Source organism: Trichoderma camerunense (assembly GCF_050948025.1).
Source record: "Trichoderma camerunense strain CBS 138272 chromosome Unknown V8C40scaffold_10, whole genome shotgun sequence".
NCBI classification, from domain to species: domain Eukaryota; kingdom Fungi; phylum Ascomycota; class Sordariomycetes; order Hypocreales; family Hypocreaceae; genus Trichoderma; species Trichoderma camerunense.
This window is the reverse complement of record NW_028145360.1, coordinates 997,845-1,019,859: the sequence shown is the minus strand read 5'-3', so window position 1 is coordinate 1,019,859 and position 22,015 is coordinate 997,845. Positions and strand designations below refer to the sequence as shown.

Sequence of the window (22,015 nt, the reverse complement as noted above, 5' to 3'; positions counted from 1 at the left end):
TGTAAAATCTCTTGTGTGACCATGACCCCCTTTCCTCACAACATGGCAACGTCTCTCTCTCTCTCTTCTAAGCCCCATCTGCAAGGGACCACAAAACCGGTGAGGCAAAGTCCTTTCGATTCACCGCAGCCAAAAGCCTCCTCTCCGCATCACAATCCCTGATGTCCTCTCCCCCAGGGATTTCCCAGCTGAATGCACTTCCACCCCTTGCTCGTCGGTCCGATCGGCGCTGTCCCCCTCTTCTTAATTGTCTATTTTTTATGTTTCCTTTTTTTAGATCGACAAACACCTGCCAACAAGCGGCACACATACGAGGTCGCAGGCGGCATAAGCTGCATGTCTGCGGGCCAAGCTTTGCGTCCAACCACAATCACCTCCCGTGTCGAGTCAAGGCCCATCCGCGTAGTTCCATGTTGTTTGTGAACCCATCTTTTTGTCTCCCAACCTATCGCCCATCCCTTGCATCTTTTTCTTACCCACAGGAAAATAAGATCCCGGCATCCTGTATCCTGTCCCGCTGCGCACATGCTCGCCTGACTGGTTGGGACGCCGAAAGGGTGCCGGACACACAAAAAACACCTTCAAGGGCGCGGCATCCCGATCATCTTTTCCGCTTTCTTATATGTTCGACGCCGCTACTGTAACTGTACAAATCACAAAGTGTCACTCGCTTATTACGTTTTCCCGCGCCAATTCGTCCTTCGTTTTTCCTTTCCAGGTTCGCTGTGTGTGTCGCTCCTCCTCTGGCAAAATCTTCTTGGTCTCACCACCGCCACGTGGATTACACTCGAGCCACCCTCGGACCTTTGCACGGGCACTTTCGTTTCTTCTACTTCTTCTGTTTTTCTCTTTCTCACTTTACTTTTTTGCTGGGACGGTGTTGTTTTGGGATTCGGAAAATACTTAACAACAGGAGAAAGCCTGCGGGTTTCAGGTCCTTGCTTCTTCCAACTCCTCCGCTGATACAAACCGGTCCTGGCGGCTAAGAACTCCAGGAACCTCTGTCGATATGGGTGCTTTCTTCATCGGGTGGCAGTTATGGGAGGAAATGACGTTTGTAAGTCACCGTTCCAAGTCAATCCTTCTACATCTCTTGGTTGGTTTGTCGGCTTACATGACCTTTATGCAGGTTTTAGCATGCTGCATAGTGTTAGTCTTTGCCTTTGGGCTTGTAAGACTCTGGTGGACCAACCGTAAAATTGCGAGACTCGAATTGATCGACGAAGAACGCCGAGTGCGATTGGCAGAGATGCGGTACTGCGGTATCAACGCACGCGGCATCAACGATATCCCCTTTGGGGTGCGCGCAATACAAAAGGGTATCCAGGTCGAAGGCATCTGGATATCAAGGCCTAACACGCCTGATGCCAGCCACGTCACCGGCTCTCCCACTCTTATTGGCGACTCGACAGATCCAAGAGGAAAGTCAAAAAGAAAGGGAAAGGGAAAGGCGCACTATATTCCAGTGGATGTCACAGAGACTGCCATGCCGTCCTCATCACGCGAAACTACGCCTACATCAAGCTCTTCGACACCTCCACGAAACAAATATGCCGATTCAAACGATACACGACAGTCACGGCACCGGCAGCCAGTGGATATGGACACCTCTAGAGGGTCGATTGAAGCTCAACGCAAAAGCATTGCTCGTCAAATGGCATCTCGCAACTCTTCGGCCAACCGAAGCAGCATGGCTTCGTCTTCCATAGGCGGCGACATTGTGATTCCCCACTCAAGAAGCTCTTATGCCAGCTCGAAGCCAATGCTTGGCGGAGCTACAGAGTACTACTCTGATCTATCTAGAACCGGAACAAACGAATTATATGATGCGCCTCCTCCCGCAGCTTGGGACCATGGATACAGTAGCTCTGATGCAGATAGTTCTGAAGCAGCGGGCCGACGAGCAAAACCAGGTCCCTCTAGGCTGCAGAAAAAACCAGCCTTTTATACGCAGGTACGAAATTAACGAATGGGGGGGAGAGAACGACGGTAGAGATTCTTGGCTGGGCCATGATTTTTGTGTTTATAATGACTTAATGTTTTGGACGCCGTTTATGAGTTTATGTGGAACAAGACAAGGGTGATGACTAGAGGATTTTGCCATGCAGGTCATTTGCAAATAGTTGAGCTATCAAACAAAAAGGACAGACAGAATAAAAAAGGAATTTTCATACAAGCTTTACTATTAATATCCTGATTACAGTCCATACAGTACGTAAAGACGTAATCCGTCGTTGAGATCATCCTGGATAGTCGGCACTTGGTTACTCGGGGCCGTTCATCGGCTCGGGAATAAGCACGGAATTGTTGTCGGACCTCCGCACCAGTATGAGGCTATAAGCCTTAGAAATGTCGAGATACTCATCTATATAATTAGCTAGAAGCCCGTAAAGAATTAGATTTCACATCCCAACACTCATAACATTTGTAGATACCAATAACCATCCTTAAAAATGGCGTCTGCAGAGTATCTCCAGGCCTCATCGGACGGCTTCAAGGACGCCAAGGCCTACGACACGCACCGACCGTCGTACCCATCCGAGGCAGTCCAGAGCCTCTTGACCCATCTTGGCCTGGCGGGCAAGTCCAAGGCAAGGATCATCGATTTGGCAGCGGGTACGGGCAAGTTCACTGAGCTGTTGGCGGCGCGGCCAGAGGAATATGAGATCCTGGCGGTGGAGCCGACGGCGTCGATGAGGGAGACGTTGACTGAGAAGCAGTTGAGGGGAGTTGAGGTGAAGGAGGGTACTGCGGAGAAGATGGGTGTTGAAGATGGATGGGCAGATGGAATTGTAGTGGCCCAGGCGTTTCACTGGTACGTTGTGAGAGAACAATGAGATGAGATCGAAACTGATTGGTTGTGAATCAAACTCAACAGGTTTGCGAATGAGGTTGCACTGGCAGAGATCCATCGAGTTCTAAAACCAGGAGGCGCATTGGGTTTGATCTGGAACATTGAAGATTGTAAGGACATTTTGCTTTCACGCTTACTACCTGGATCTCTCTTGAAGGAGAGCTGACAACATGAACACCTGCACAGACAACAAGCCAAGATCGTGGCCGGCGGGCAGCAAGTGGGAAGACGCACTCAACGCCCGCATCTTCACGCTGCCCGACTTCGGCCCGCCGAGATTCCGCAACAACGAGTGGCCGCAGGTGTTTGACCGCCAGGCCAAGTTTGCGAAGCCTTTGTTCTCGACGCCGATTGGGGAGGAGAAGCTCCCGTGGACGGTATGGCTGGAAAAGAATGCGGTGTGGAACCGGGTCAACACGCTGAGCCATGTGTTTACCTTGGAGGGCGAGGACAAGGCTGCGTTCAAGGCGGCGTTTGATAAGGAGTTGAACGAGAGTGATGTCGATATCAATGAAAAGGGTGAGGTGGCCGTGCATGGAAGGACTCTGGTGGCATGGAGTAAGAAGCTGTGAGCAGGATATCTCTTTGTATCCATAGAATCATTGTATAACATATTCATAAAACGAAGGGGGGCATGAGTATTAAGTAGCTGTGAATTCATTGAAATTATCCTCCGCGTGATTATGAGTCTGCTGAAATATACATGACTGGTCCAAAGTTAGCTCATCTCGTCCATGGGCTGCACCATCAAGAACAAAGACGCATCACTCACCGTTGTTGCCTCGCACAAAGGTATCTCCATACTCCCTCCGCTTGACGCCGTTGACGTATTCCGCCGTCTTCTCCAGCGCAATGTTCATGTATCCGTCCACAGACTGCAATTCTCCTATGCACCATAATATTTCCCAAGAGTCAGATCACGGCAGCTATTCGTTTGAGATTGGGAGTGAGCCAATCTGCCTAATTGCGCCCAAACTTACCCTTGTAGACGACGCCCGAGTTGAGCTTGACGACGACAGAGTTGCCGATGATGTCGCTGAGGAAGCTGGAAGGGTCCTTGCCCTCAGCTTGTGAGATGCCGCCGTTCTCCATGGTTGCTGTGGTCGAGGGCTGCTGGCAATCGCTTTTGTCGTGGGGAAGTTTAGAGGCGAGCTTGATAAGATTGAGATTGTACACTCAAGGTACCCTGTTTTCAGATCGTGGCTGAAAGCTCAAGTGTGGCACGGCTCGCACTGTGACGTCGAGTAGCGGCTTGGAGGTAACCATTCTAGCACTCTGAAAGCGCTATACGGCGGGGCCAGTTAGCGGTGCACGCGCCCGTGATTTCCCCTAACAAAGCCCCAAACCTCAATCGAGCGCTGTAAACAACGCTTCCGTCCTCTCTTGCGCGCCATCACACTGTCGCAACAACACTATTTATAGGGCGGAATATCCATATATCGTCAGAGGAGCTCCAGAGCTAGCTCCCCCAAATCCATCTTCTTGCGCCGTTTCGGCGATTAATTTTCGCCGGCTTCATTTCGTTGCCGATCTTTTCGTTTTTCTATCTAAAGTTTTATCTGGTTTTCAGCAACTCCCCACCATGAGTGATGAAGTCGCCGCCGCACCGGTCAGGAAGAAGAAGCTTCCATTTAAGCCGACGGCTTTGCGCAATGTGACGCCAGTATCACAACCCACCGTCTCCGTAGAGGAGAGCAAACGAAGCGATGGCAATGGTAACGATGACCTGGATCTGTTTCGGCAATCCAGGGAAATGGCACCCATCGTGGCCGCGGACAGAGAGAGGAAGCTTAACAAGTGGAAGCAAAAGCAGGCAGAGGAAGAGCGGCGCCTCTCGGATATCGCAGACAAGCAGCTCTTAGATTCCGACAAAGAAGAGGCTTCACATGCTCCAGATGAGCACTCGGGTGCGATCGAGGAGGTTCAGGCAACTCCTGTAGACGAGTCTTTACCGCCGGATGGAGGCGGCTTCAGGTAGGCCTTGCTGCCACTGGTGTTCAAGCCAGATCCTTTCCCATGCTAACGTTGCAACAGCAGAGAGCTTGCTACTCCTCCTCCTTCGAAGCACTCGAGAGTTGACTCCGGCCAAGGCTCGAGATCGGCCAAACGACGCCGGTCAGCTGCGGAATCTTTGGATGATCCCTTTAACGATTCCCCATCGCAGCGGTCAATACGATCAAATTCCAAGATACACACACCGAGCAAACGCCCTAGGAAAGAGTCTGTGACGCCGAGCGGTGCGCCGCTGGTCTCAATTGATTCTGAATCTGCCTCCGACTCTGAGTCTGCCACTAAGGATGACTTCGACTCCGGTGACGAGAACGACCATACCACCGCGCCTGATATGTCGTACCAACGGGACGATAGCGTCGAGTTCGTTGGCTCGGGTATCATCGGCGCACAGCCTCTTGAAGTTGTGCCGGAAACTCAGACGACAGCAGAGGTGGAAGAAGATGACGATGAGTTCAGCGAATATGTTCGCAAGGCCGAAGAGCAGCGCGCCCGCGACAAGGATACAATGCAAATGGATTCCGAGAGAACCGCAAAGAAGGATGCGGCAGCCGACATCATGGTCAGATCCAATATTCCCAACACCAAGGTCGCCCATATAAAGTACCAGTTTAACAGACAGCTTCGCTTGATACGGGATAGTTGGATTGCGCTTCAACGTAGGAAGGGCGTACAGCTACCAATCAACTCAGACGATGACATTATCTTGACCTGGCAGAGGAAGAAGGTGTACAATTATTCTTCTCTGCTCGGGCTGGGAATCAGGCCGCAAGGCGACGGCAAAATCATCGCCAACGAATACAGCAAAGGGGGCTTACAGGACGAGCGTACAAAGGTAGTTTTGGAAGCATGGACCGTGGAAAGTTTCCGCCAGTGGGAGCTTGAGGAGGAGATGCGCATCAAGAGAGAAGCCGGCGAGTTATCGGAGGAAGAGCCGACTCAGGAGCAAGAGGACAAACGGGCTAAACTACGCATCAAGCTCGTCGCCAAAGACATGGAGGTAGTCAAGCTGGGTGTGCTGCAAGAAACTACAGTCGAGACGCTCATAATTGGATTCCGAACCCAGAGAAGTATTGGATCAGACAAGGATGTGGGCATTTGGTTTGATGGCGAGAGGCTTGAGGAGCATCAGACTATGGAGGATGCCGGTATTGACGACATGGACACGTTGGAGGTACATGTTAAGTAGCTGTCACTTGGCGGCATGGACAGGAAGATGGACATTTGGCTTGAAAGCATTGCTTATGGATATGGGCGTTTTGAACAATTGCTAGGAAAGCTGAGATACCCCGGGACGGTCATTGGAAGCACTGATACTTTAAGTCGCCACGAATTTAGCATGCAACATAGGAATTATGATTTTCTTTCCCTTTGCCCCTATTATGAACCTTCACCCCTCAACGTGATGCCATACTAACCATCCTACAGTCTAGTCAACCACTGGATGAACACCGACTGATTGATCCGACAGTCGCTGGACGATGGTATCCTCCATCATGTGCACCGTCTCCTCGTGAGCCTGTTCAAACCAAGTCCTGAATCTAGGAGGAACCGGTTCACCACTACCCACGCGGCGTATAATCGGCGACGGCATATCCACATCTTCAAGCGAGGCGACGATGATGCCGGACTTTGTCTTGTAATAGGTAAACATTCGCTCTTCGGAACGCCGACTCTTTCTCCAGACGCGGCCATCCTGGACCTCGAATCCGTCGTTGACACAGGGATCGTTGTTGCAGTACTTGATGCCGCCTGGATTGCCAAAGTTGATGGACAGCTGACGCATGCCTTGCTGATCACTCCGTTGCTGCATCCGCTTCGCAAAGAGCTCCAGCTGGCTGCGCTGTAGGCACTGCTCCTCTTCAGGCACACACCTCGAGACCCGGTGAGGCTGAGGGAGCGGAGGAAACGCAGCGCCTTCGGAGATAACGGACAGAGGGTAGGCGTTGCAGGCACAGAACGGAAGGCCGCGATGGCCTGTTTTGTTGAAGCCTTGGGTGCCGCATAGTTCGTTGACGCGGCAGCTGGCGGAGATTGACGTTTTGGTTTTGTTGGAGGATCCGTATCCGTAGGGGGTGAGGCCGAGGGAGAATGTTTGGGGGAATGAGGGTTGGGCGCAGCGGACGGCCCAGCACATGTTGGTGCAGATTTCGGGCATTTCGTTGCAGAGGAAGGTAATGTCTGGAGGGCGGGCGAGGATGGATGAAGCGACGACGGTGAGGAGGAGGAGAATTGTTGATGATATGCAGGGCATTGTGTGTGTTGAGTCTTGTAGTAAAAGGTGCTATGAGGTATCAAGATAGGTATGATGGTGATGATATTTGTGGTTGTTGTAGGAGTTGTGAAGATGTCATGGCTATGACCCGGTTTGCGTCCCTTGCTGGCCTTTTTCTAGTCAATCAACCGAGTGCTCGGGTATCTGGAAGGGAGGTTACGCTGTGTAGATGGAAAGGAATGACCATCTTGTGTCTGGTGGTATTCGGGAAGGAGATGCTGAGTGGCACATTTCATGCTTCAAGCTACACATATAGCGCTTTGCATTGAATTTGGAATACGGCATCTGAGCAGGTAGCAATAGCAATGCTGAGACTCTTAGATATCAATACAAGCGGTTGTAACTTCTTGCAACTTATAATATAGCATTTCTTAATCAAATTCTTAGTTATGTTAGAGAGAATGAAGATTGGATGCTAAACTCATGTCATGCCATCAACGTCTGGTTCGTTAGCGATGGAAGAGTGAGGCGAGGTTTGTTGCATACGAGGCAAACTGGCCAGGCAAGCAACACAACGTTAGCAATTAAGTCGTTATACATGGACGATCGATGTGTCTCGTTACCCAGATGCAGTGTTTGCGGCGGGCAGGCCGATGTTGTGTCAACAGTGGTGCGTTCTAGAATTATAATTAGAAATGTATGGCCGCTGAGGCAAACTTTAAGTATATCAACTTTCAAGTATCACAATACTCGGTAGAGCTGAGATAGAAGTTATAAAGCGAACACTTATCTAGCAGATGGTTTTATGTACGGATAAACGAGTCCTTGAAAGACAATAAGGCATGCTATCACCATATATTCCGTACTACCAGTGACGAATATTAAAGCCTGTCCTGTTTACCTGGCTACCCTATTATAAGGAGGGGTCACATAAGAACAACTTGGTAATGCATACAGTACAAAAACAAAAGCCACTCAGCGTCCATCCATCTGGCCGAGATAGCATCAAGTCGTCGACGATTCAATCAAAAAAACTGCAAAAAGCAATCGTGTAGTCGAGCCGGGAGTCGAACCCGGGTCTGTCGCGCGCTCCGCATTTTCTTTCGAAGATGTGAAGCGACTGTACTAACCGTTATACGACTCGACCTAAGCCTGATTTGCTGATGATTGGAGGGGAGCATATTAACCAATATGTAGGATGCTAGAGAAGCGCGTTGGAACAACCTCGACTACTAGAAATCTTATGAGCTGGGAGTAAAAAGACATTTTAATTCGTGATAATAAGAGTAATGCGTGCAGTGTAATTCTGCAAAATCTGAACATACATCATCTCAGCAAAATATTGCTGTAATGAATGGGCCTAGGCCATTGATTCAAGGAGGGAGCCTGAGCTAGACCAGCAGAAAGAAACCCATCATGATGCGTATGCCGTTTCTATCCCAACATGTAAATACACGAATCGCCATTGTACACATAAAACGCAAACCCAAGTCGTGGTATCATCCCAAACGCCAATGCCTCTAGCCAGCCTACACTCGCCCCGCCACCCTCGCCTTTCTTGCTTCGCCCTCCCGCATGGCCTCGCTCCGTGCCAAAAAGTCTTGCCGAGATGCATAGGAATCCTTGGACTTGCCAGCTAGCGCCAGCTCGTCCTTGATGCCCTCCTTGTCCACGAATCCTGCCCAGTCCATGCGACTCTTCTCTACTGTGTTGAGCTTCTTTGCTTGTGCTTCATTGGCCGCCTTCATCCTGGCAGCTAGCCCAAGGTTTAGATCCGAGCGGTTGGTCATTCCCTCCGCTATGGGCTCAAAAGCCGATCGGAACGCTTTCTTGGTCAGTCTTTTGATCGGTAGTGAATCGGGTAAGGCATCTTCGCCTTGTGAGGCGAGGTAGAGCTTGGCTTCGGCCGAATCGCGGGCGACGAGCTTCTCTTCGGTGTGGACTCGACCGGCAAAGTTGTATGTGCGTTTAATTCGAATCATGGTAGATTCATCCTCTTTTGAATCGATGTTCTCGTTTGCGACTGCAGTTTCACCCCCGTTGGCTAGCTTGCCTTCTTCGTTGTTCTGCTGTTCAGCAGCTGGGGTGCCACCCGCCAACATCTCTGCCCAAATAGCATCGATATCGACCGTCACAGGCCCCCTGTTCGCAGCATACTGGCGCTCTTCTTTTCTATACGGCTATTAGTTATGTCCAGTATACCAAATCGTACTCGCAGTGGGGTTGGATCATACTCTGCTGCACGTTGTCTCCTTGTCTTGATTAAGCCACCCTCGCCGCCTTCGTCATCTATGGATTCGCCCTTGGCTTTGGCTCTTTTCTGCCGTTTCCGACCCTTTTCAATTATCGCCTCGTCGCCTGAGTTGTCGTAGTTTTCTTCTCCGTCGGTCTTCACGTCCTTCGCCGGCCGTCGACGCTTTGCCGAAGCTCCATCGGCTTCTTCTTCAGAGTCTGAGGAACCAGACGCTGCTTCGGGCGCATCGTCCGGCGCGAAGTCGGAATCCTGGGAGGATTCGTATTCCTCATCTTCGTCGATACTGCGCTCCGGCGGCATTGTGTTGTTCCTGGGTGTTGAATGGAGGGAAATTGAAAAGCGATCGCGCAGGCACGCGCCAGAGATCGGATTTCGGTGAACCTTCTCTTCGGTGTGGAACCAATGACGTACTGCGATTTGCTTTGACGCATCAAGGTGCTAACCTATAGCTCACCAATGAGCTTAACAAATGATTTAAATACGGCTCATTAATAGTATTTAATTGGCATACGACATAAATTCAATGTGGAATTAATTCAGCAAAACAATAACAGCCTCAGTAGCATTACCTTTGAAGCCTTTGCTGCACAATACCTTCGAGTTGGACTTTTCTTTTACAAGGTAGCTTTAGCTGAGTCAGCCAGATCATCGAACCCAATCCCTACCTCAAAGCAAACACATTTAAAGCCATCGGACATCCTCAGTTCACTGCTGCGCTGCTGTGTTCCACTTGACACTCTCAATTCGCGTCTCTTTTCTTCCCTTTCCTCTTCCAAGATTGCCATCTTCCGTCGTAAGTGGGTTCGCTGTCCTCCCTCACCTGGACATTCCGAGTTTTCAGCATGGCTAGCGACGATGAGTACGAGATTGAGGCCCCGGAGCTGGCTGAGGATGATCCCATGAGGGCGTTTCTTCCTACCTCGTTCGGAAAGAAGTCAAAAGAGGCGGACATCGCAGCCCAAATCGAACGGAGCCGCAGAAAAGTGGACACGACTTCGGCAGCAAGTGGCACAGATGGACATGGGAAACAGATACAGCAATCCAAGAATAAGGGTGGCTCAAGCGACGACGATGACGATAGCGACGATTCGGATGAATCCGATGACGAGGATGAATTCCCAGTATCGCATGAGCTTGTTCTGAAGACTCAAGAACGCGCCGTTACCACCGTGTCTCTAGACCCTGCAGGTGGGAGATTAGCTTCTGCTTCTCTAGACTGTACCGTCAAGCTCCACGATTTCGCGTCGATGACGCCGACAACGCTTCGCGCATTCCGCAGTATCGACCCGTTTGTATCTAAGAGAACAGCTGCCAGTGCCGAGGCCCACCCAGTTCACCTTGTTGAATTCAACCCGTTGGCGGGCGGCGCATTGCTTTGTGTATGCGCCCACCCACAGGCAAGAATCATATCACGAGATGGAGATATCTTGACAGAATTTGTCAAGGGTGATATGTACCTTCGGGATATGCACAACACCAAGGGTCACATCTCCGAAATCACCACCGGCACTTGGCATCCCACCGACAAGAATCTCTGTGTCACGGCAGGGACTGACAGCACCCTACGAATATGGGACATTAACAACAAGCGTTCACAAAAAGATGTCATAGTCTTCAAGTCAAAAGCCGCGGGCTCAGCTGGTCGGACCAAAATGACTGCTGTCGCTTGGAAGGCCTCTGCCCAAGGAAGCAACGTGCTAATCGGCGCCGCTCTGGACGGATCGCTGGTCATGTATGGCGGCAACGGGCCATTTACCCGGCCTGCCGGCGAGATCAAAGAAGCACACAAGTCCCAGACATGGACGAGCGGCATTGACATTTCCTCTGATGGCCGCATGGTTGTTACGAGAGGCGGTGACGATCTCATTAAGCTTTGGGACACTCGAAAGTTTGACAAGCCTCTTGTCACGGTGTCGCACTTGTCCACCTCAGACATTTACCCCACGAGCAATATTCGATACTCACCAAACTCCACCAGCATCATCACCGGCTCGGCCACGGGCCATCTCCACATCCTCAACCCTGGCAATCTGCAGCCAGAACATGTCACTCCGATAACGCCAGGATCAGCCTTGATTGCTGTGGATTGGCACCCCAAGATTAACCAGATTGTCACAGGCTCAGCGAACGCCGAGACGCACGTCTTGTACAACCCGTCCATGTCCAGCCGCGGCGCTGTAGAGGTCATGTCGCGAGCGCCCAAGAAACGTCACATTGACGACAACTCCGAGTTTACAATGGACCAGAACGTCGGTATCTCGGGTGACTCCATTGTCACGCCCGGGGCCATGCAGGGCTCGCGCAAGGCTGGAGTCACGGGTACTGGCAAGTCCAAGGATCCCCGACGGCCTGAGGTGCCACTGCAAACGCCATTTCAAAAGAGCCAGCCAGACGAACGGCACATTGCGGAAAACATTCCTCTGGCCAAGATGCTGCACGAGGATCCCCGTGAAGCGTTGCTAAAGTATGCTGACAAGGCCCAGAGCGACCCCATGTTTACCAAGGCGTGGAAAGAGACGCAGCCAGAGACGCAGTATGCTCAGCTGAGTGATGATGAAGAGGAGGGTCCAGACAGGAAGCGTGCGAAGCGGTAGACAGCTTCTGAGTGTTGTTGTAAGCGTAACGTATACCTACCTAATCAAAGGTTCATCTATCTACTATATCTACATACAGCCGCAGCCATCTTTTCAATCACTGCCTATCTATCTATAATAGCATATCCATCTAGTACCTAAAGCGTACTGTACTTACCAACTACCTAGCCATTATACATCATTTATTGATCTGATCTCGCTGCTCTTCTCTTTATCATTCAGTATTGTTCCTGAGACCCACTTATTCTCTTATTCCCGTGTGATAGAGCGTGCATCACATCACGTGACACTCAGAATCCCTCCTTACCTAATGCGAAATTCTCTTCCGGCTTGCCCCCCCAGCCCCAGCCTGAGGCGTGCGCAGGCATCGTGCTCAAATGTACTGTGGTCAGCCGCGCCAGAACCGCACCAGCCATCACGCCGAATCTTGTCAGTTGTGTCTTCACCACTCCATCATCAGCCAGCGCGCGCATCCCAAAAATCGCCAGGTCCCCTCGCAAACCATCGGCGTCCATCTCCAATCGTCGCAAACCTCGTGTTTCACGCGATTTTGCACGCCGCTCACGCCTGCGGCACCCGATCCGACGCGCCGCGCCTCCCCCTGGGCAGGATTTTTTTTTCTCTTCGCATCAGCTTCGGAGCCCCCTTGGCCTGCGGTTGAACTCTCGCTCGCCTCGAGATCCCCCACGTCCGCGTCTAAGAGCGTCGCAAGGCTGTCGTTGCCGCAACCTCCCACGACCCGGATTCTGACCGTTGCCTCTTTTCCACCTTTTCCTTTGCCCAACTCGCAGTCTCACCAACCGGTGACTTTGTCCCTACGACACCACTCGCCGCGCATTGTCTTTTTTCTTCACCTTCGTGCCGTTTTCTTTTGCCCGGTTTGACGCGCCGCCTGCAACTTTTTTTTCCCGATATCCTTGATTCTGCTTCGACATCCAGTATCGAGTCGCAACAACAACCACAGCCACACCAGCCTCGCACACGCCGGGCACGACTTCCACACACTCGCTCCTCGCTATGCACTGTTTATAGGTGGATTACCATCGAGATACATATTGGGGTGTCGACAGGTTAAACGGCTCTTGGCCCAACTCCATCACAACACACCACCATGGCATCAGTACAGATTCCGCCCGCTGTCCAGCTTCCGGGCGCGCCAATGCCTGCCGGGGCGACCAAGCAACAGGCCGAAGAGGTCTTTAAGGTATGCAACCACGCGCGTGTTATTTTTTACTTCTTACTTTTTGACTCTTATATATACTTGTTTTTATCTCGCGTTGGTTGCCATGTGTTCTTCCTAGGCGCAAAGCTAACATCTTTGGGATAGAAACTCAAGCAAATGAAAGAACAGGGCATCCCACCATCCGACCCCGAATATGTGAAAGCCTCACAGTTCCTGCTCAACTTTCAGCAGCAACACAACATGCGACGAACCCAGCAGCAGTACATCCAGGCTCAGCAGCAGATGCAACAGAATGCTCAAAACGCCCAAAACGCCGCTGCCAATGCTGCCAATGGCACTCTCAATGGTGTTCACCCGGGTCGCCCGCAGCAGAACGGGCCCCAAACGACGCAGGCTGCGCCAAACGCCGTTGGAGCGACTGCGGCGCCCAACCTGAATGCACCTACCGCCGCCGCCCCGAGCATCCCTCCGCCATCAAGCTCTGGTTCATCATCGAGCCACTTCACTCAAAAGCAGCTAGGCTTGCTTAGACAGCAGATCCATGCATTCAAGCTTCTCGGCAAGAATGCCGGCATCTCTATGCAGCTTCAGCAAGCCATTTTCCAGCAGCGTCAACTACGCCAAGCTGGCACTTCGTCCTCGATTCCAACTCCGGCCTCATCAAAGACTCCCCAACCTGGCTCGGATGCTTCCAAGTCTACGCCAAATGGTGTCGAGCCTTCTGCTCAAGACGACTCGCTCTTACTTCCCAAGCCACATACCTACAAGACTGTCAAATCGCCATATGGCACTAGCATGATTCGATCCTCCATCAAGTATTTTGATCATGCACAGCGGAAGAACCGATGGTTTATTCCAGGTGTCTTCCCGACAGGCATCGATTTCGACCACCTGCGGTATGAAAGAGAAGTCGTCGTCTTTAATCGTATGAGCCAACGATACTCGGAATTGAAAAATCTGCCTGCGAACATTGCCCACTGGGACACCACCAAGGAGAATGTCGAGGTTGATGATTCCGTAAAGGTCAAGGCCGTCATTGAAATGAAGAGCTTGGCCTTGTACGCCAAACAGCGAGCTCTTCGCGAGAAAATTGCCCGCCAAATGATGCACTACGATAACCTGGCTATGACGACTAACCGGACAAACTACCGTCGTATGAAGAAGCAGAATGTCCGTGAGGCTCGCATTACAGAGAAGCTCGAGAAGCAGCAGCGTGATGCTCGCGAAAACCGCGAAAAGAAGAAGCACAACGACTTCCTTCGGGCTATTTACAACCATCGTGCCGAGATCACCGAGACTGCGGCCGCCCAGAAGAACAAGTCGCACAAACTCAGCAGGCTCATGTACTCACACCATTTCAACATTGAAAAGGAAGAGCAGAAGCGCATTGAGAGGACAGCTAAGCAGCGTCTGCAGGCTCTCAAGGCTAACGATGAGGAGGCCTATCTCAAACTGCTCGACCAAGCCAAGGATACTCGTATCACGCATCTGCTCAAGCAGACCGATGGCTTTTTGCACCAGCTTGCGTCGTCGGTTAAGGCCCAGCAGCGCCAAGCCGCCGAGACCTATGGTACCGATGCGGGCACCTTTGTTGAGGAAGAGAGCGAAATTGACGAAGAAGACAGCGGTAAGAAGATTGACTACTACGCTGTTGCGCATCGCATTCGCGAAGAGGTTACACAGCAGGCCAGCATCTTGGTTGGAGGTACACTGAAGGAGTACCAGATCAAGGGTCTGCAGTGGATGATATCCCTATATAACAACAACCTCAATGGTATCCTTGCAGACGAAATGGGTCTCGGAAAGACGATCCAGACCATCAGTCTGATCACCTACCTGATTGAGCAGAAGCAGCAGAGCGGACCCTACTTGGTGATTGTTCCATTGAGTACCCTTACCAACTGGAATCTCGAATTCGAAAAGTGGGCCCCATCTGTAGCTCGCGTCGTGTACAAGGGTCCTCCCAATACCCGTAAACTGCAGCAGGAAAAGATTCGACAGGGTCGATTCCAGGTCCTCCTGACTACCTACGAGTACATCATCAAGGATCGGCCTATTCTTAGCAAGATCAAGTGGTTCCACATGATTATCGATGAAGGTCATCGTATGAAGAACACACAGTCCAAGCTCAGCGCCACCATTCAGCAGTACTACACCACGCGCTTCCGTCTGATTCTCACTGGTACTCCTCTTCAGAACAACCTTTCTGAACTGTGGGCCATGCTCAACTTCGTCTTGCCAAACATTTTCAAGTCTGTCAAGACGTTTGATGAATGGTTCAACACTCCCTTTGCCAACACTGGTGGCCAGGACAAGATGGAGCTCACTGAAGAAGAGCAGATTCTCGTCATTCGACGTCTGCACAAGGTCCTGCGACCCTTCTTGCTGCGTCGTCTGAAGAAGGACGTCGAGAAAGACTTGCCCGACAAGACCGAAAAGGTCATCAAGTGCAAGTTCTCGGCTCTGCAGTCCAAGCTGTACAAGCAGATGGTTACCCACAACAAGCTGGTTGTCAGCGATGGCAAGGGCGGCAAGACTGGTGCTCGCGGTTTGAGCAACATGATTATGCAGCTGCGAAAGCTTTGCAACCATCCGTTTGTGTTTGATGTGGTCGAGAATGTCATGAACCCCCTCAACATCAGCAACGACCTCCTCTGGAGAACGGCGGGTAAATTCGAACTGCTAGATCGAATTCTACCCAAGTACAAGGCGACCGGCCATCGTGTGTTGATGTTCTTCCAGATGACGGCCATTATGGACATCATGGAAGACTATCTTCGTTACCGGAGCTATAAATATCTACGTTTGGATGGTACAACGAAATCTGATGAGCGTTCTGATCTCCTCCGAGACTTTAATGCTCCTGGCTCTGAATACTTTTTGTTTTTGCTGTCTACTCGTGCCGGTGGTCTGGGTCTTAACCTGCAAACGGCTGATACCGTTATCATCTACGACTCTGATTGGAACCCTCATCAGGATCTGCAAGCTCAAGATCGTGCTCATCGTATCGGTCAGAAGAACGAAGTGCGAATTCTGCGTCTTATCAGCTCCAACTCGGTTGAAGAGAAGATTCTGGAACGCGCTAGGTTCAAGCTGGACATGGATGGCAAAGTCATTCAGGCAGGTCGTTTCGACAACAAATCCTCTGAGACTGATCGAGACGCCATGCTTCGAACTTTGCTGGAAACTGCGGATATGGCCGAGTCTGGCGAACAAGAGGAGATGGAAGACGAAGAGCTCAACATGTTACTCGCTCGTAACGATGATGAGCTTGTGGTTTTCCAAAAGTTGGACGATGAAAGGCAGAAGGATTCTGTCTATGGCGGTCCCAAAGGAAAGTCTCGACTGATGGGTGAAGATGAGCTGCCGGATATTTACCTCAACGAAGGCAATCCCATCTCAGATGATGCTGAAGAAGTTATTCTTGGTCGTGGCGCTCGTGAGCGTACCAAGGTGAAATACGACGACGGCCTAACAGAAGAGCAATGGTTAATGGCTGTGGATGATGACGAGGATTCTCCAGAAGCGGCCGCGGCACGCAAGCAAGCCCGCAAGGACAAGAGAGAGGCCAACAGGCTGAAGAAATCCATTGTCAACTCGGTTGACGACTCACCCTCAGCCAGCCGCGCTAGCACGGAAGAAGTCGAGACGCCCAAGAAGAGGGGCCGCAAGCCTGGTAGCAAGAATGACAAGCGAAAGGCAGAAGAAGAGAATGACGAGCCTCCTACGAAGAAGCGACGAGGCCCTCAGGGACGGCCCAGCAAGTCTGCCGCCCACGCTGATGCTCGGATGTCGGCGCAGCAACGAGAGGTTCTGCAAAAGAGTTTGCGGGCGCTCTACGACAGCCTAATGAACTTGGAAGTGGACGACATCGAGCCGCCGGCGGAAGATGATGAATCTGATGCCGGGAAGCGTCTCATTATCGGACCGTTTGTCAAGTTGCCTCCGAAGCGCGAGTATGCTGATTACTATGTGATTATCCAAAACCCCATCTGCATGAATCACATTCAGACGCGTATCAAGAAGGAGGAGTACAACTGCCTAAGCGACCTTCGCAAGGACTTTGACTTGCTGATACGCAACTGCCAAACATACAACGAAGATGGTAGCATCCTGTACCAGGATGCTAAAACAATGGATGTAAGTTGAAAGTTGAATAGAGGAGCCGCTTGGCATATTGGAGACTAATGATTTGAAAACAGGAATTCTTCACCCAGAAATATCAGGAGGAGTTGGACGCACACCCAGAGCTTCTGGAGTTGGAAGAAGGTGGCAAGGCAGGATCAGCAGCGCCTTCTGGCAACGGAAGCACCCCGCAACCGAGCGGAACTCGTATCAAGATCATTTCCAGTGCGGCCAGAGAAGCGAATGGCGCTCGCTCTGCCGCTCAAAGCGACGAAGACTGAGGATGATTACGAGATTGACGATGCATACCCTTCTTCTTCTTTTATGACCAGAGAGCAGGGGGTTGCCAACTCACGACGAAATGGGGGTTTATGCGGTTGCCAGCGGGAGAAATAATTAGAAAAATTGATGGCACCAGGAGGAGGACAATATCTCCCGACGAATGCCCCGCAAGCGGCTTGTTTGATCATGTATTCTGCGGCGTTGGGAGGATCGGCGTTTATATCGAGTGCAACTCAGGGAAAGGCGAGGACAGGTCCAGGCAGGCCAAAAATACCAACAATGTACAAGACGAGGTTGAGATGGAGAGAGAGCAGATGGCTGAAGCATCTGGGCGGCATGTTTGGATGACCAGAGGACCCCCCCCTTTTTTTTCTTAATATTTTTTTCTATTGGGAAGGGAAGGATTGGAAGAGGAGACGCAGTCGAGAGAGCATGGCGACTGTCCTTGTGGCGGTCTGTCATGTCTTTTTTTGGGTTGATGTTCTCCCTGCCTGTGCATGTCTAGATATAAGTAGTAAAATGTATTCTTAATAGACGTTGATACAGACGCAAAAGCAGCAATGTTTTCATGGTAGAGTGGTGACAATGTTTGATTGATTGATATCTACCTACACCCATACCTAGGGTGATGAGCCAACCTTAACATGTGAACCACACTAACAAGAAGCTCTAGGCTACCTTAGTGCTGCCTTATACTGAGCTAAAGCGCTAGCTGTACACTGTATTAGTACTGGCCCAGCGCCCAAATGCCGTCAGCAAACGCCATCTGCCGCAGCTTCGCCACCTCTTGGAGCATCCATTTATACCCCATTCGCGCCAGCCCAAGGCGGGACACCCTGGCAGTTCCTCGATGCCCAGTGACGCGACATGGGATTCTTTTTTTAAACAGCTGAAGCAGCACCGAAAACGAACCTTGAAGATTCCGAATTTCTCCCACCGAGTTGCTGGCGGCGGCCGTCGTGGGAATAAGTTGTTATAGCCAGTTGTGTCACTGCGGATGACGGCAAGATGAAGAAGACGCTCATTTTATGCTTTATTCATGGATTCAAGGTACGTTTTGCTTTTTCTTTCTTTGGTGTTTGCTTTGGCTTCCTCTATTTCCCCCCACCGCTTGAACAGGGTCGTGCGTGGTGGGGGAAATCCCCGTGCTGTTGGGCAGTGGTGATGGGTGCCAACGACGTTGCGAAATGGAATTTATATTGTTAGAAGTGGCATTGGGCTTGGACTAATCGAATTGTGTCTGTGTAGGGGGGCGAATCCACGTTTGGAGACAACTACTCGTTTGTCGAGGAGCTTCGCGCGGCGGTGATTCGGGAGCTGCCTGGCATTAGTATCAAGGTGCTGGTGTATCCGAAATACGAGACGAGGGGCGACTTGGGGGAGGCTGTGAGCAGGTTCCGCAGCTGGTGAGTATGATATTTTACGCTTGGGTGCCATTGAAGAAGTGTCACAGGTACAGGGCTGACATGAATGTCCGAAAACAGGCTGCAGGACAAAATCATCGACTATGAAGTCGCTATGGGCACAGCATCGCCAACGGTCGAGCCATCCGTCCGGACGATCTTAATTGGACACTCCATGGGCGGCATAGTCGCCGCAGAAACAGTCATGGGATTGGCTGCTGAGAAGCCCATCTACACGGAAGACGGCATTGACAAGTCTGGTGGTGGTCCGACGTTCAATCACCTCATGTTTCCTCGCATCCAGGGCGTGTTGGCCTATGATACTCCGTACTTAGGCATTGCGCCCGGCGTGGTTGCGTACGGTGCTGAGGGCCATTACCAGACAGCTCAGTCGGCTCTCGGACAGCTGGGTTCGCTGTGGAAGATGGTGGGAGGCGGCGGCGACGAAGCTGCTGCTGCTTCTACCGCACTCACCAAGGCGCCGCCGGCCAAGAGTGATGATGGCGGTTGGGGCTGGGGAAAGATTGCCATGTACGGAGCTGCTGCCTCGGTAGCGGCGGCGGGCGGAGCGGCGGCGTGGATGAACCGCGAGCACATCTCGGTTGGATGGTCGTGGGTGTCTTCTCATCTCGAGTTTGTGGGCTGCCTTGCTCGGCCTGAGGCTCTCAAGCAGCGAGTCGCGTACATGGAGAAGCTGAGCGCGGAGCTGAACGTCGGGTTCGCCAATCTGTATACCCGGCTGGGCAAGGGGGCGGAGAGCAAGACGGTCAGCATGGTCGGCACGGTGCTGGGCAAAGACAGGACGTTTTGCGTGGTACCGAACAAGCAGCCTTCTGGGCACTGGATACCGGCTGTGAATGATAGTGTGGCAGACGAGATCGGCGCCCATGTCAGTATGTAAACCCTATACCCTCCTCTTTTCGATTGACTGTTCTTGAATGCTAATGATGTTTGATAGGCATGTTTGAAGCCAAGAAGAATCCGGCGTTCGAGAAGTTATTACAGGATTCATCGAGTTTGATTGGCTCTTGGGTGCGTAGGGATTGGTCCGATGGAAGCCATGAGCCACGATCTAGATCTCAACAGTCTCAACAGTCCCGGCAGCTCCAGCAGCTGAGGTGAAAGACGTGGTAATACCATGACGTGCCATGAAATAGAAAAATACTCGGTACATGGAGGAGTCAATTGGCGCGAAGAAGACGGTTGGATTGAATATTTTTACGATTAGCATTATTACTGTCTGTATACACACACCGTATTTGGTTTTTTCTTTTACGCTCTGCCCGTCTATTATCCCAATCGCAAAACTCCTGCCAAAAATCTAGTATGCAAATATGGCCATGTATTGCATATATGTGATTCTTGCTCTTTTGTATGATTACTTTCTGCTTATTGTGTCGCCTTTTCGTCCTTGGTCTTTAAGCTACGCATGACCTTTCGTCGTTGGGCCATCATGTGAGTGTATAGGATGTATGCGCCTACAAGATTTCTTGTTAGATCTCTCGCTCTACGACTCTTATAAACAATTAAAAAGCAATTTACCAACCTGGAACGTAGATTGCCAAAATGCCATACAGAATGTACGGCATCAGAGTCAGCGGATACTCGGTAGCGTTGGCAGCAGGTCCCACAGCAGCAAAGTAGATGAGCGAGCACTCGCTCATAATGCCAATGGGATACAGAATGAAGAAGGTGTTGTATCGCAACCAGGTAAGGATGCGAGGCGTGAAGCCGGCAAGGCTGAGAGCAAAGTAAGAGTAGCGGATGACCTCGGTGACGGACCAGGCGATGAGCATGGAGCTGTATGTGGGCGATTCGACGGCGAGGTACGGGTACAGGAAGAGCACGCCCCAGACGAGCAGGAAACGGGATGCGACCTGCATGAGAGTTGTGAAGAGGGGCGCGCGGACGACTCCTGCAAGGTCTTCGCGTTAGAAAGGAATTGATGATGTGGGATTAATTGGTATTGCTGCGCTGCTTACCGAAGAGGGAGTGCAGGATTTCCATGGCGGCTGCGGTTTGGACCCATTTCGTCTGTTCGCCGGTGGTGACGTAGACGAGGCTAGGTCCGCCGCCGGAGGAGAGCGTGGAAACTGTGTTTGCGAGGACAGAGGCCCAAGCTACGGCGGAGACGGCATTGTAGAGGATGAGGTAGGCGGTTTTGATTGGGGAGGAGGCAGGCTTTTGGGGCGCTGCCTTTTGGGAGGGAGCCATTGCTGGAGGATATTCTGGGGGGTTTTGCGACGCGAATTGGGTTGCGTGGAGAGAGGGAGAGAGGCGTTTGGGAGTATAGAGGTGGGAAAGGGAAGAAGGGAAATGTTGGCGATGCTGGAGATTTTGGTGGTTGGATTTAGGTGGAGGAGACCCCGGTTCGTTGGGGTGGGAGGGGTCTTGACTTTTTTGTTGGTACAGATGGTAGATTTTACTAGGACGCTGACGCTGATGAATTGATGCGAAGAAGTTAATGAGAATATCGCAATTGAATTCTTCTTTATTCTTCAATGGCGATCACCAGTTTCTATTTGATTTGATTGAGTGGGAGATTCAGGAACATTGCCTATAACTGAAGCTCGGCAATGCAAAGTTGCTACATTACATGTTGCGGATATGCTGCTAGTCTGGATTAGGACGACAGTTTGCGATTATCACTTACCAGAGTTGAGATGAATCTTGCCTATCCGATGTCAAGTCCAACAAGAACTCAGACAGGACTCTACATGTAGATGCTGCATCTTTGCGTTTGCTACTTCTATGCGTTTGCTGCATATTCAGCCTATTCGACATCGGCAACGCAATCAAATCCATCCGCTCCGTCTCCTCCTTATCTCCACGCCTTGTTTGCACTTCTGCAGCGCCTTACATATGCGGTGCCACCTCCATCACGGACATCATGCCATCCAGACTACCGTTTCTTCCCTAACACCAATCGTAACTACACAGCCCCCAAGAGCCGGGGAATCCTCTCTCTCTGCCCAGTCAACTTTCTGTTTCCCCCGCCAGCGCCCCAAGGCTAAAGAGAGTTTCTGCTAATGCGAGCAATAACAGCTCCGCAGGCGCGGTGCCCAATGAAGAGCTTCTCTGCCACACAGTTTTCT

At 51.3% G+C, this 22,015-nt stretch overlaps 10 protein-coding genes and 1 non-coding gene across 11 annotated transcripts; 6 read left to right on the top strand and 5 right to left on the bottom strand.

Moving 5' to 3' along the window:
* The first annotated feature begins 827 nt into the window (after positions 1–827).
* V8C40DRAFT_28952 (uncharacterized protein) lies at positions 828–2,311 on the top strand. Its single transcript, XM_083222794.1, has 2 exons — positions 828–1,057; positions 1,130–2,311. Exons 1-2 carry the CDS (start codon positions 1,010–1,012, stop codon positions 1,964–1,966), a joined length of 885 nt encoding a protein of 294 aa, XP_083072699.1. The 5' UTR covers positions 828–1,009; the 3' UTR covers positions 1,967–2,311.
* Positions 2,312–2,389: 78 nt separating this feature from the next.
* Positions 2,390–3,535, top strand: V8C40DRAFT_247060 (S-adenosyl-L-methionine-dependent methyltransferase). The gene is made up of 3 exons (XM_083216246.1): positions 2,390–2,815; positions 2,879–2,964; positions 3,041–3,535. The coding sequence occupies exons 1-3, from the start codon at positions 2,454–2,456 to the stop codon at positions 3,424–3,426; spliced, it is 834 nt and encodes a 277-aa protein (XP_083072698.1). The 5' UTR covers positions 2,390–2,453; the 3' UTR covers positions 3,427–3,535.
* Positions 3,108–3,988, bottom strand: V8C40DRAFT_247058 (U4/U6-U5 snRNP complex subunit LSM6). Its single transcript, XM_083216245.1, has 3 exons — positions 3,835–3,988; positions 3,627–3,740; positions 3,108–3,561 (listed from the first exon to the last, which is right to left on the bottom strand). Exons 1-3 carry the CDS (start codon positions 3,944–3,946, stop codon positions 3,536–3,538), a joined length of 252 nt encoding a protein of 83 aa, XP_083072697.1. The 5' UTR covers positions 3,947–3,988; the 3' UTR covers positions 3,108–3,535.
* Positions 3,989–4,247: 259 nt separating this feature from the next.
* V8C40DRAFT_247055 (ubiquitin-2 like Rad60 SUMO-like-domain-containing protein) lies at positions 4,248–6,238 on the top strand (the record flags this gene model as incomplete). The annotated part of the gene is made up of 2 exons (XM_083216244.1): positions 4,248–4,828; positions 4,889–6,238. Coding segments are annotated over exons 1-2 (1,553 nt in total), but the record flags the coding sequence as incomplete, so codon positions are not given.
* Positions 6,239–6,252: 14 nt separating this feature from the next.
* On the bottom strand, positions 6,253–7,430 carry V8C40DRAFT_279835 (uncharacterized protein). Its single transcript, XM_083221295.1, has one exon. It carries the CDS (start codon positions 7,116–7,118, stop codon positions 6,294–6,296), a length of 825 nt encoding a protein of 274 aa, XP_083072695.1. The 5' UTR covers positions 7,119–7,430; the 3' UTR covers positions 6,253–6,293.
* A 701-nt stretch (positions 7,431–8,131) lies between these two features.
* Positions 8,132–8,226, bottom strand: V8C40DRAFT_t131. Its single transcript has one exon. It is a non-coding gene; the product is annotated as a tRNA-Val (tRNA).
* A 126-nt stretch (positions 8,227–8,352) lies between these two features.
* Positions 8,353–9,679, bottom strand: V8C40DRAFT_247051 (Swr1p complex component Swc5). The gene is made up of 2 exons (XM_083216243.1): positions 9,314–9,679; positions 8,353–9,251 (listed from the first exon to the last, which is right to left on the bottom strand). The coding sequence occupies exons 1-2, from the start codon at positions 9,631–9,633 to the stop codon at positions 8,609–8,611; spliced, it is 963 nt and encodes a 320-aa protein (XP_083072694.1). The 5' UTR covers positions 9,634–9,679; the 3' UTR covers positions 8,353–8,608.
* Positions 9,680–10,031: 352 nt separating this feature from the next.
* Positions 10,032–12,097, top strand: V8C40DRAFT_247050 (WD40-repeat-containing domain protein). The gene has a single exon (XM_083216242.1). It carries the CDS (start codon positions 10,176–10,178, stop codon positions 11,925–11,927), a length of 1,752 nt encoding a protein of 583 aa, XP_083072693.1. The 5' UTR covers positions 10,032–10,175; the 3' UTR covers positions 11,928–12,097.
* Positions 12,098–12,381: 284 nt separating this feature from the next.
* V8C40DRAFT_247048 (SNF2 family N-terminal domain-containing protein) lies at positions 12,382–18,076 on the top strand. Its single transcript, XM_083216241.1, has 3 exons — positions 12,382–13,131; positions 13,255–17,250; positions 17,313–18,076. Exons 1-3 carry the CDS (start codon positions 13,039–13,041, stop codon positions 17,514–17,516), a joined length of 4,293 nt encoding a protein of 1,430 aa, XP_083072692.1. The 5' UTR covers positions 12,382–13,038; the 3' UTR covers positions 17,517–18,076.
* A 449-nt stretch (positions 18,077–18,525) lies between these two features.
* V8C40DRAFT_266566 (uncharacterized protein) lies at positions 18,526–20,042 on the top strand (the record flags this gene model as incomplete). Its single annotated transcript, XM_083219768.1, has 4 exons — positions 18,526–18,567; positions 18,766–18,923; positions 19,002–19,813; positions 19,879–20,042. The coding sequence occupies 4 exons, from the start codon at positions 18,526–18,528 to the stop codon at positions 20,040–20,042; spliced, it is 1,176 nt and encodes a 391-aa protein (XP_083072691.1).
* A 66-nt stretch (positions 20,043–20,108) lies between these two features.
* Positions 20,109–21,723, bottom strand: V8C40DRAFT_247044 (protein tyrosine phosphatase-like domain-containing protein). The gene is made up of 3 exons (XM_083216240.1): positions 20,903–21,723; positions 20,467–20,835; positions 20,109–20,398 (listed from the first exon to the last, which is right to left on the bottom strand). Exons 1-3 carry the CDS (start codon positions 21,132–21,134, stop codon positions 20,310–20,312), a joined length of 690 nt encoding a protein of 229 aa, XP_083072690.1. The 5' UTR covers positions 21,135–21,723; the 3' UTR covers positions 20,109–20,309.
* Positions 21,724–22,015: the final 292 nt, after the last annotated feature.

Excerpts from the sequence above, each read along its gene's own strand:
- V8C40DRAFT_247050 (XM_083216242.1), top strand. The coding sequence starts at position 10,176 with ATGGCTAGCGACGATGAGTACGAGATTGAGGCCCCGGAGCTGGCTGAG.
- V8C40DRAFT_247060 (XM_083216246.1), top strand. The coding sequence starts at position 2,454 with ATGGCGTCTGCAGAGTATCTCCAGGCCTCATCGGACGGCTTCAAGGAC. Across the intron at positions 2,816-2,878 it reads GTGGCCCAGGCGTTTCACTG|GTTTGCGAATGAGGTTGCAC; the intron begins GTACGTTGTGAG and ends CAAACTCAACAG. Across the intron at positions 2,965-3,040 it reads GATCTGGAACATTGAAGATT|ACAACAAGCCAAGATCGTGG; the intron begins GTAAGGACATTT and ends ACACCTGCACAG.
- V8C40DRAFT_247058 (XM_083216245.1), bottom strand. The coding sequence starts at position 3,946 with ATGGAGAACGGCGGCATCTCACAAGCTGAGGGCAAGGACCCTTCCAGC. Across the intron at positions 3,741-3,834 it reads CTCGGGCGTCGTCTACAAGG|GAGAATTGCAGTCTGTGGAC; the intron begins GTAAGTTTGGGC and ends TATGGTGCATAG. Across the intron at positions 3,562-3,626 it reads CTTTGTGCGAGGCAACAACG|TCATGTATATTTCAGCAGAC; the intron begins GTGAGTGATGCG and ends ACTTTGGACCAG.
- V8C40DRAFT_279835 (XM_083221295.1), bottom strand. The coding sequence starts at position 7,118 with ATGCCCTGCATATCATCAACAATTCTCCTCCTCCTCACCGTCGTCGCT.
- V8C40DRAFT_247048 (XM_083216241.1), top strand. The coding sequence starts at position 13,039 with ATGGCATCAGTACAGATTCCGCCCGCTGTCCAGCTTCCGGGCGCGCCA. Across the intron at positions 13,132-13,254 it reads AGGCCGAAGAGGTCTTTAAG|AAACTCAAGCAAATGAAAGA; the intron begins GTATGCAACCAC and ends TCTTTGGGATAG. Across the intron at positions 17,251-17,312 it reads AGGATGCTAAAACAATGGAT|GAATTCTTCACCCAGAAATA; the intron begins GTAAGTTGAAAG and ends ATTTGAAAACAG.
- V8C40DRAFT_247044 (XM_083216240.1), bottom strand. The coding sequence starts at position 21,134 with ATGGCTCCCTCCCAAAAGGCAGCGCCCCAAAAGCCTGCCTCCTCCCCA. Across the intron at positions 20,836-20,902 it reads AATCCTGCACTCCCTCTTCG|GAGTCGTCCGCGCGCCCCTC; the intron begins GTAAGCAGCGCA and ends AAGACCTTGCAG. Across the intron at positions 20,399-20,466 it reads TTTGGCAATCTACGTTCCAG|GCGCATACATCCTATACACT; the intron begins GTTGGTAAATTG and ends GAAATCTTGTAG.
- V8C40DRAFT_28952 (XM_083222794.1), top strand. The coding sequence starts at position 1,010 with ATGGGTGCTTTCTTCATCGGGTGGCAGTTATGGGAGGAAATGACGTTT. Across the intron at positions 1,058-1,129 it reads TATGGGAGGAAATGACGTTT|GTTTTAGCATGCTGCATAGT; the intron begins GTAAGTCACCGT and ends ACCTTTATGCAG.
- V8C40DRAFT_247051 (XM_083216243.1), bottom strand. The coding sequence starts at position 9,633 with ATGCCGCCGGAGCGCAGTATCGACGAAGATGAGGAATACGAATCCTCC. Across the intron at positions 9,252-9,313 it reads AGGAGACAACGTGCAGCAGA|AAAAGAAGAGCGCCAGTATG; the intron begins GTATGATCCAAC and ends ATAGCCGTATAG.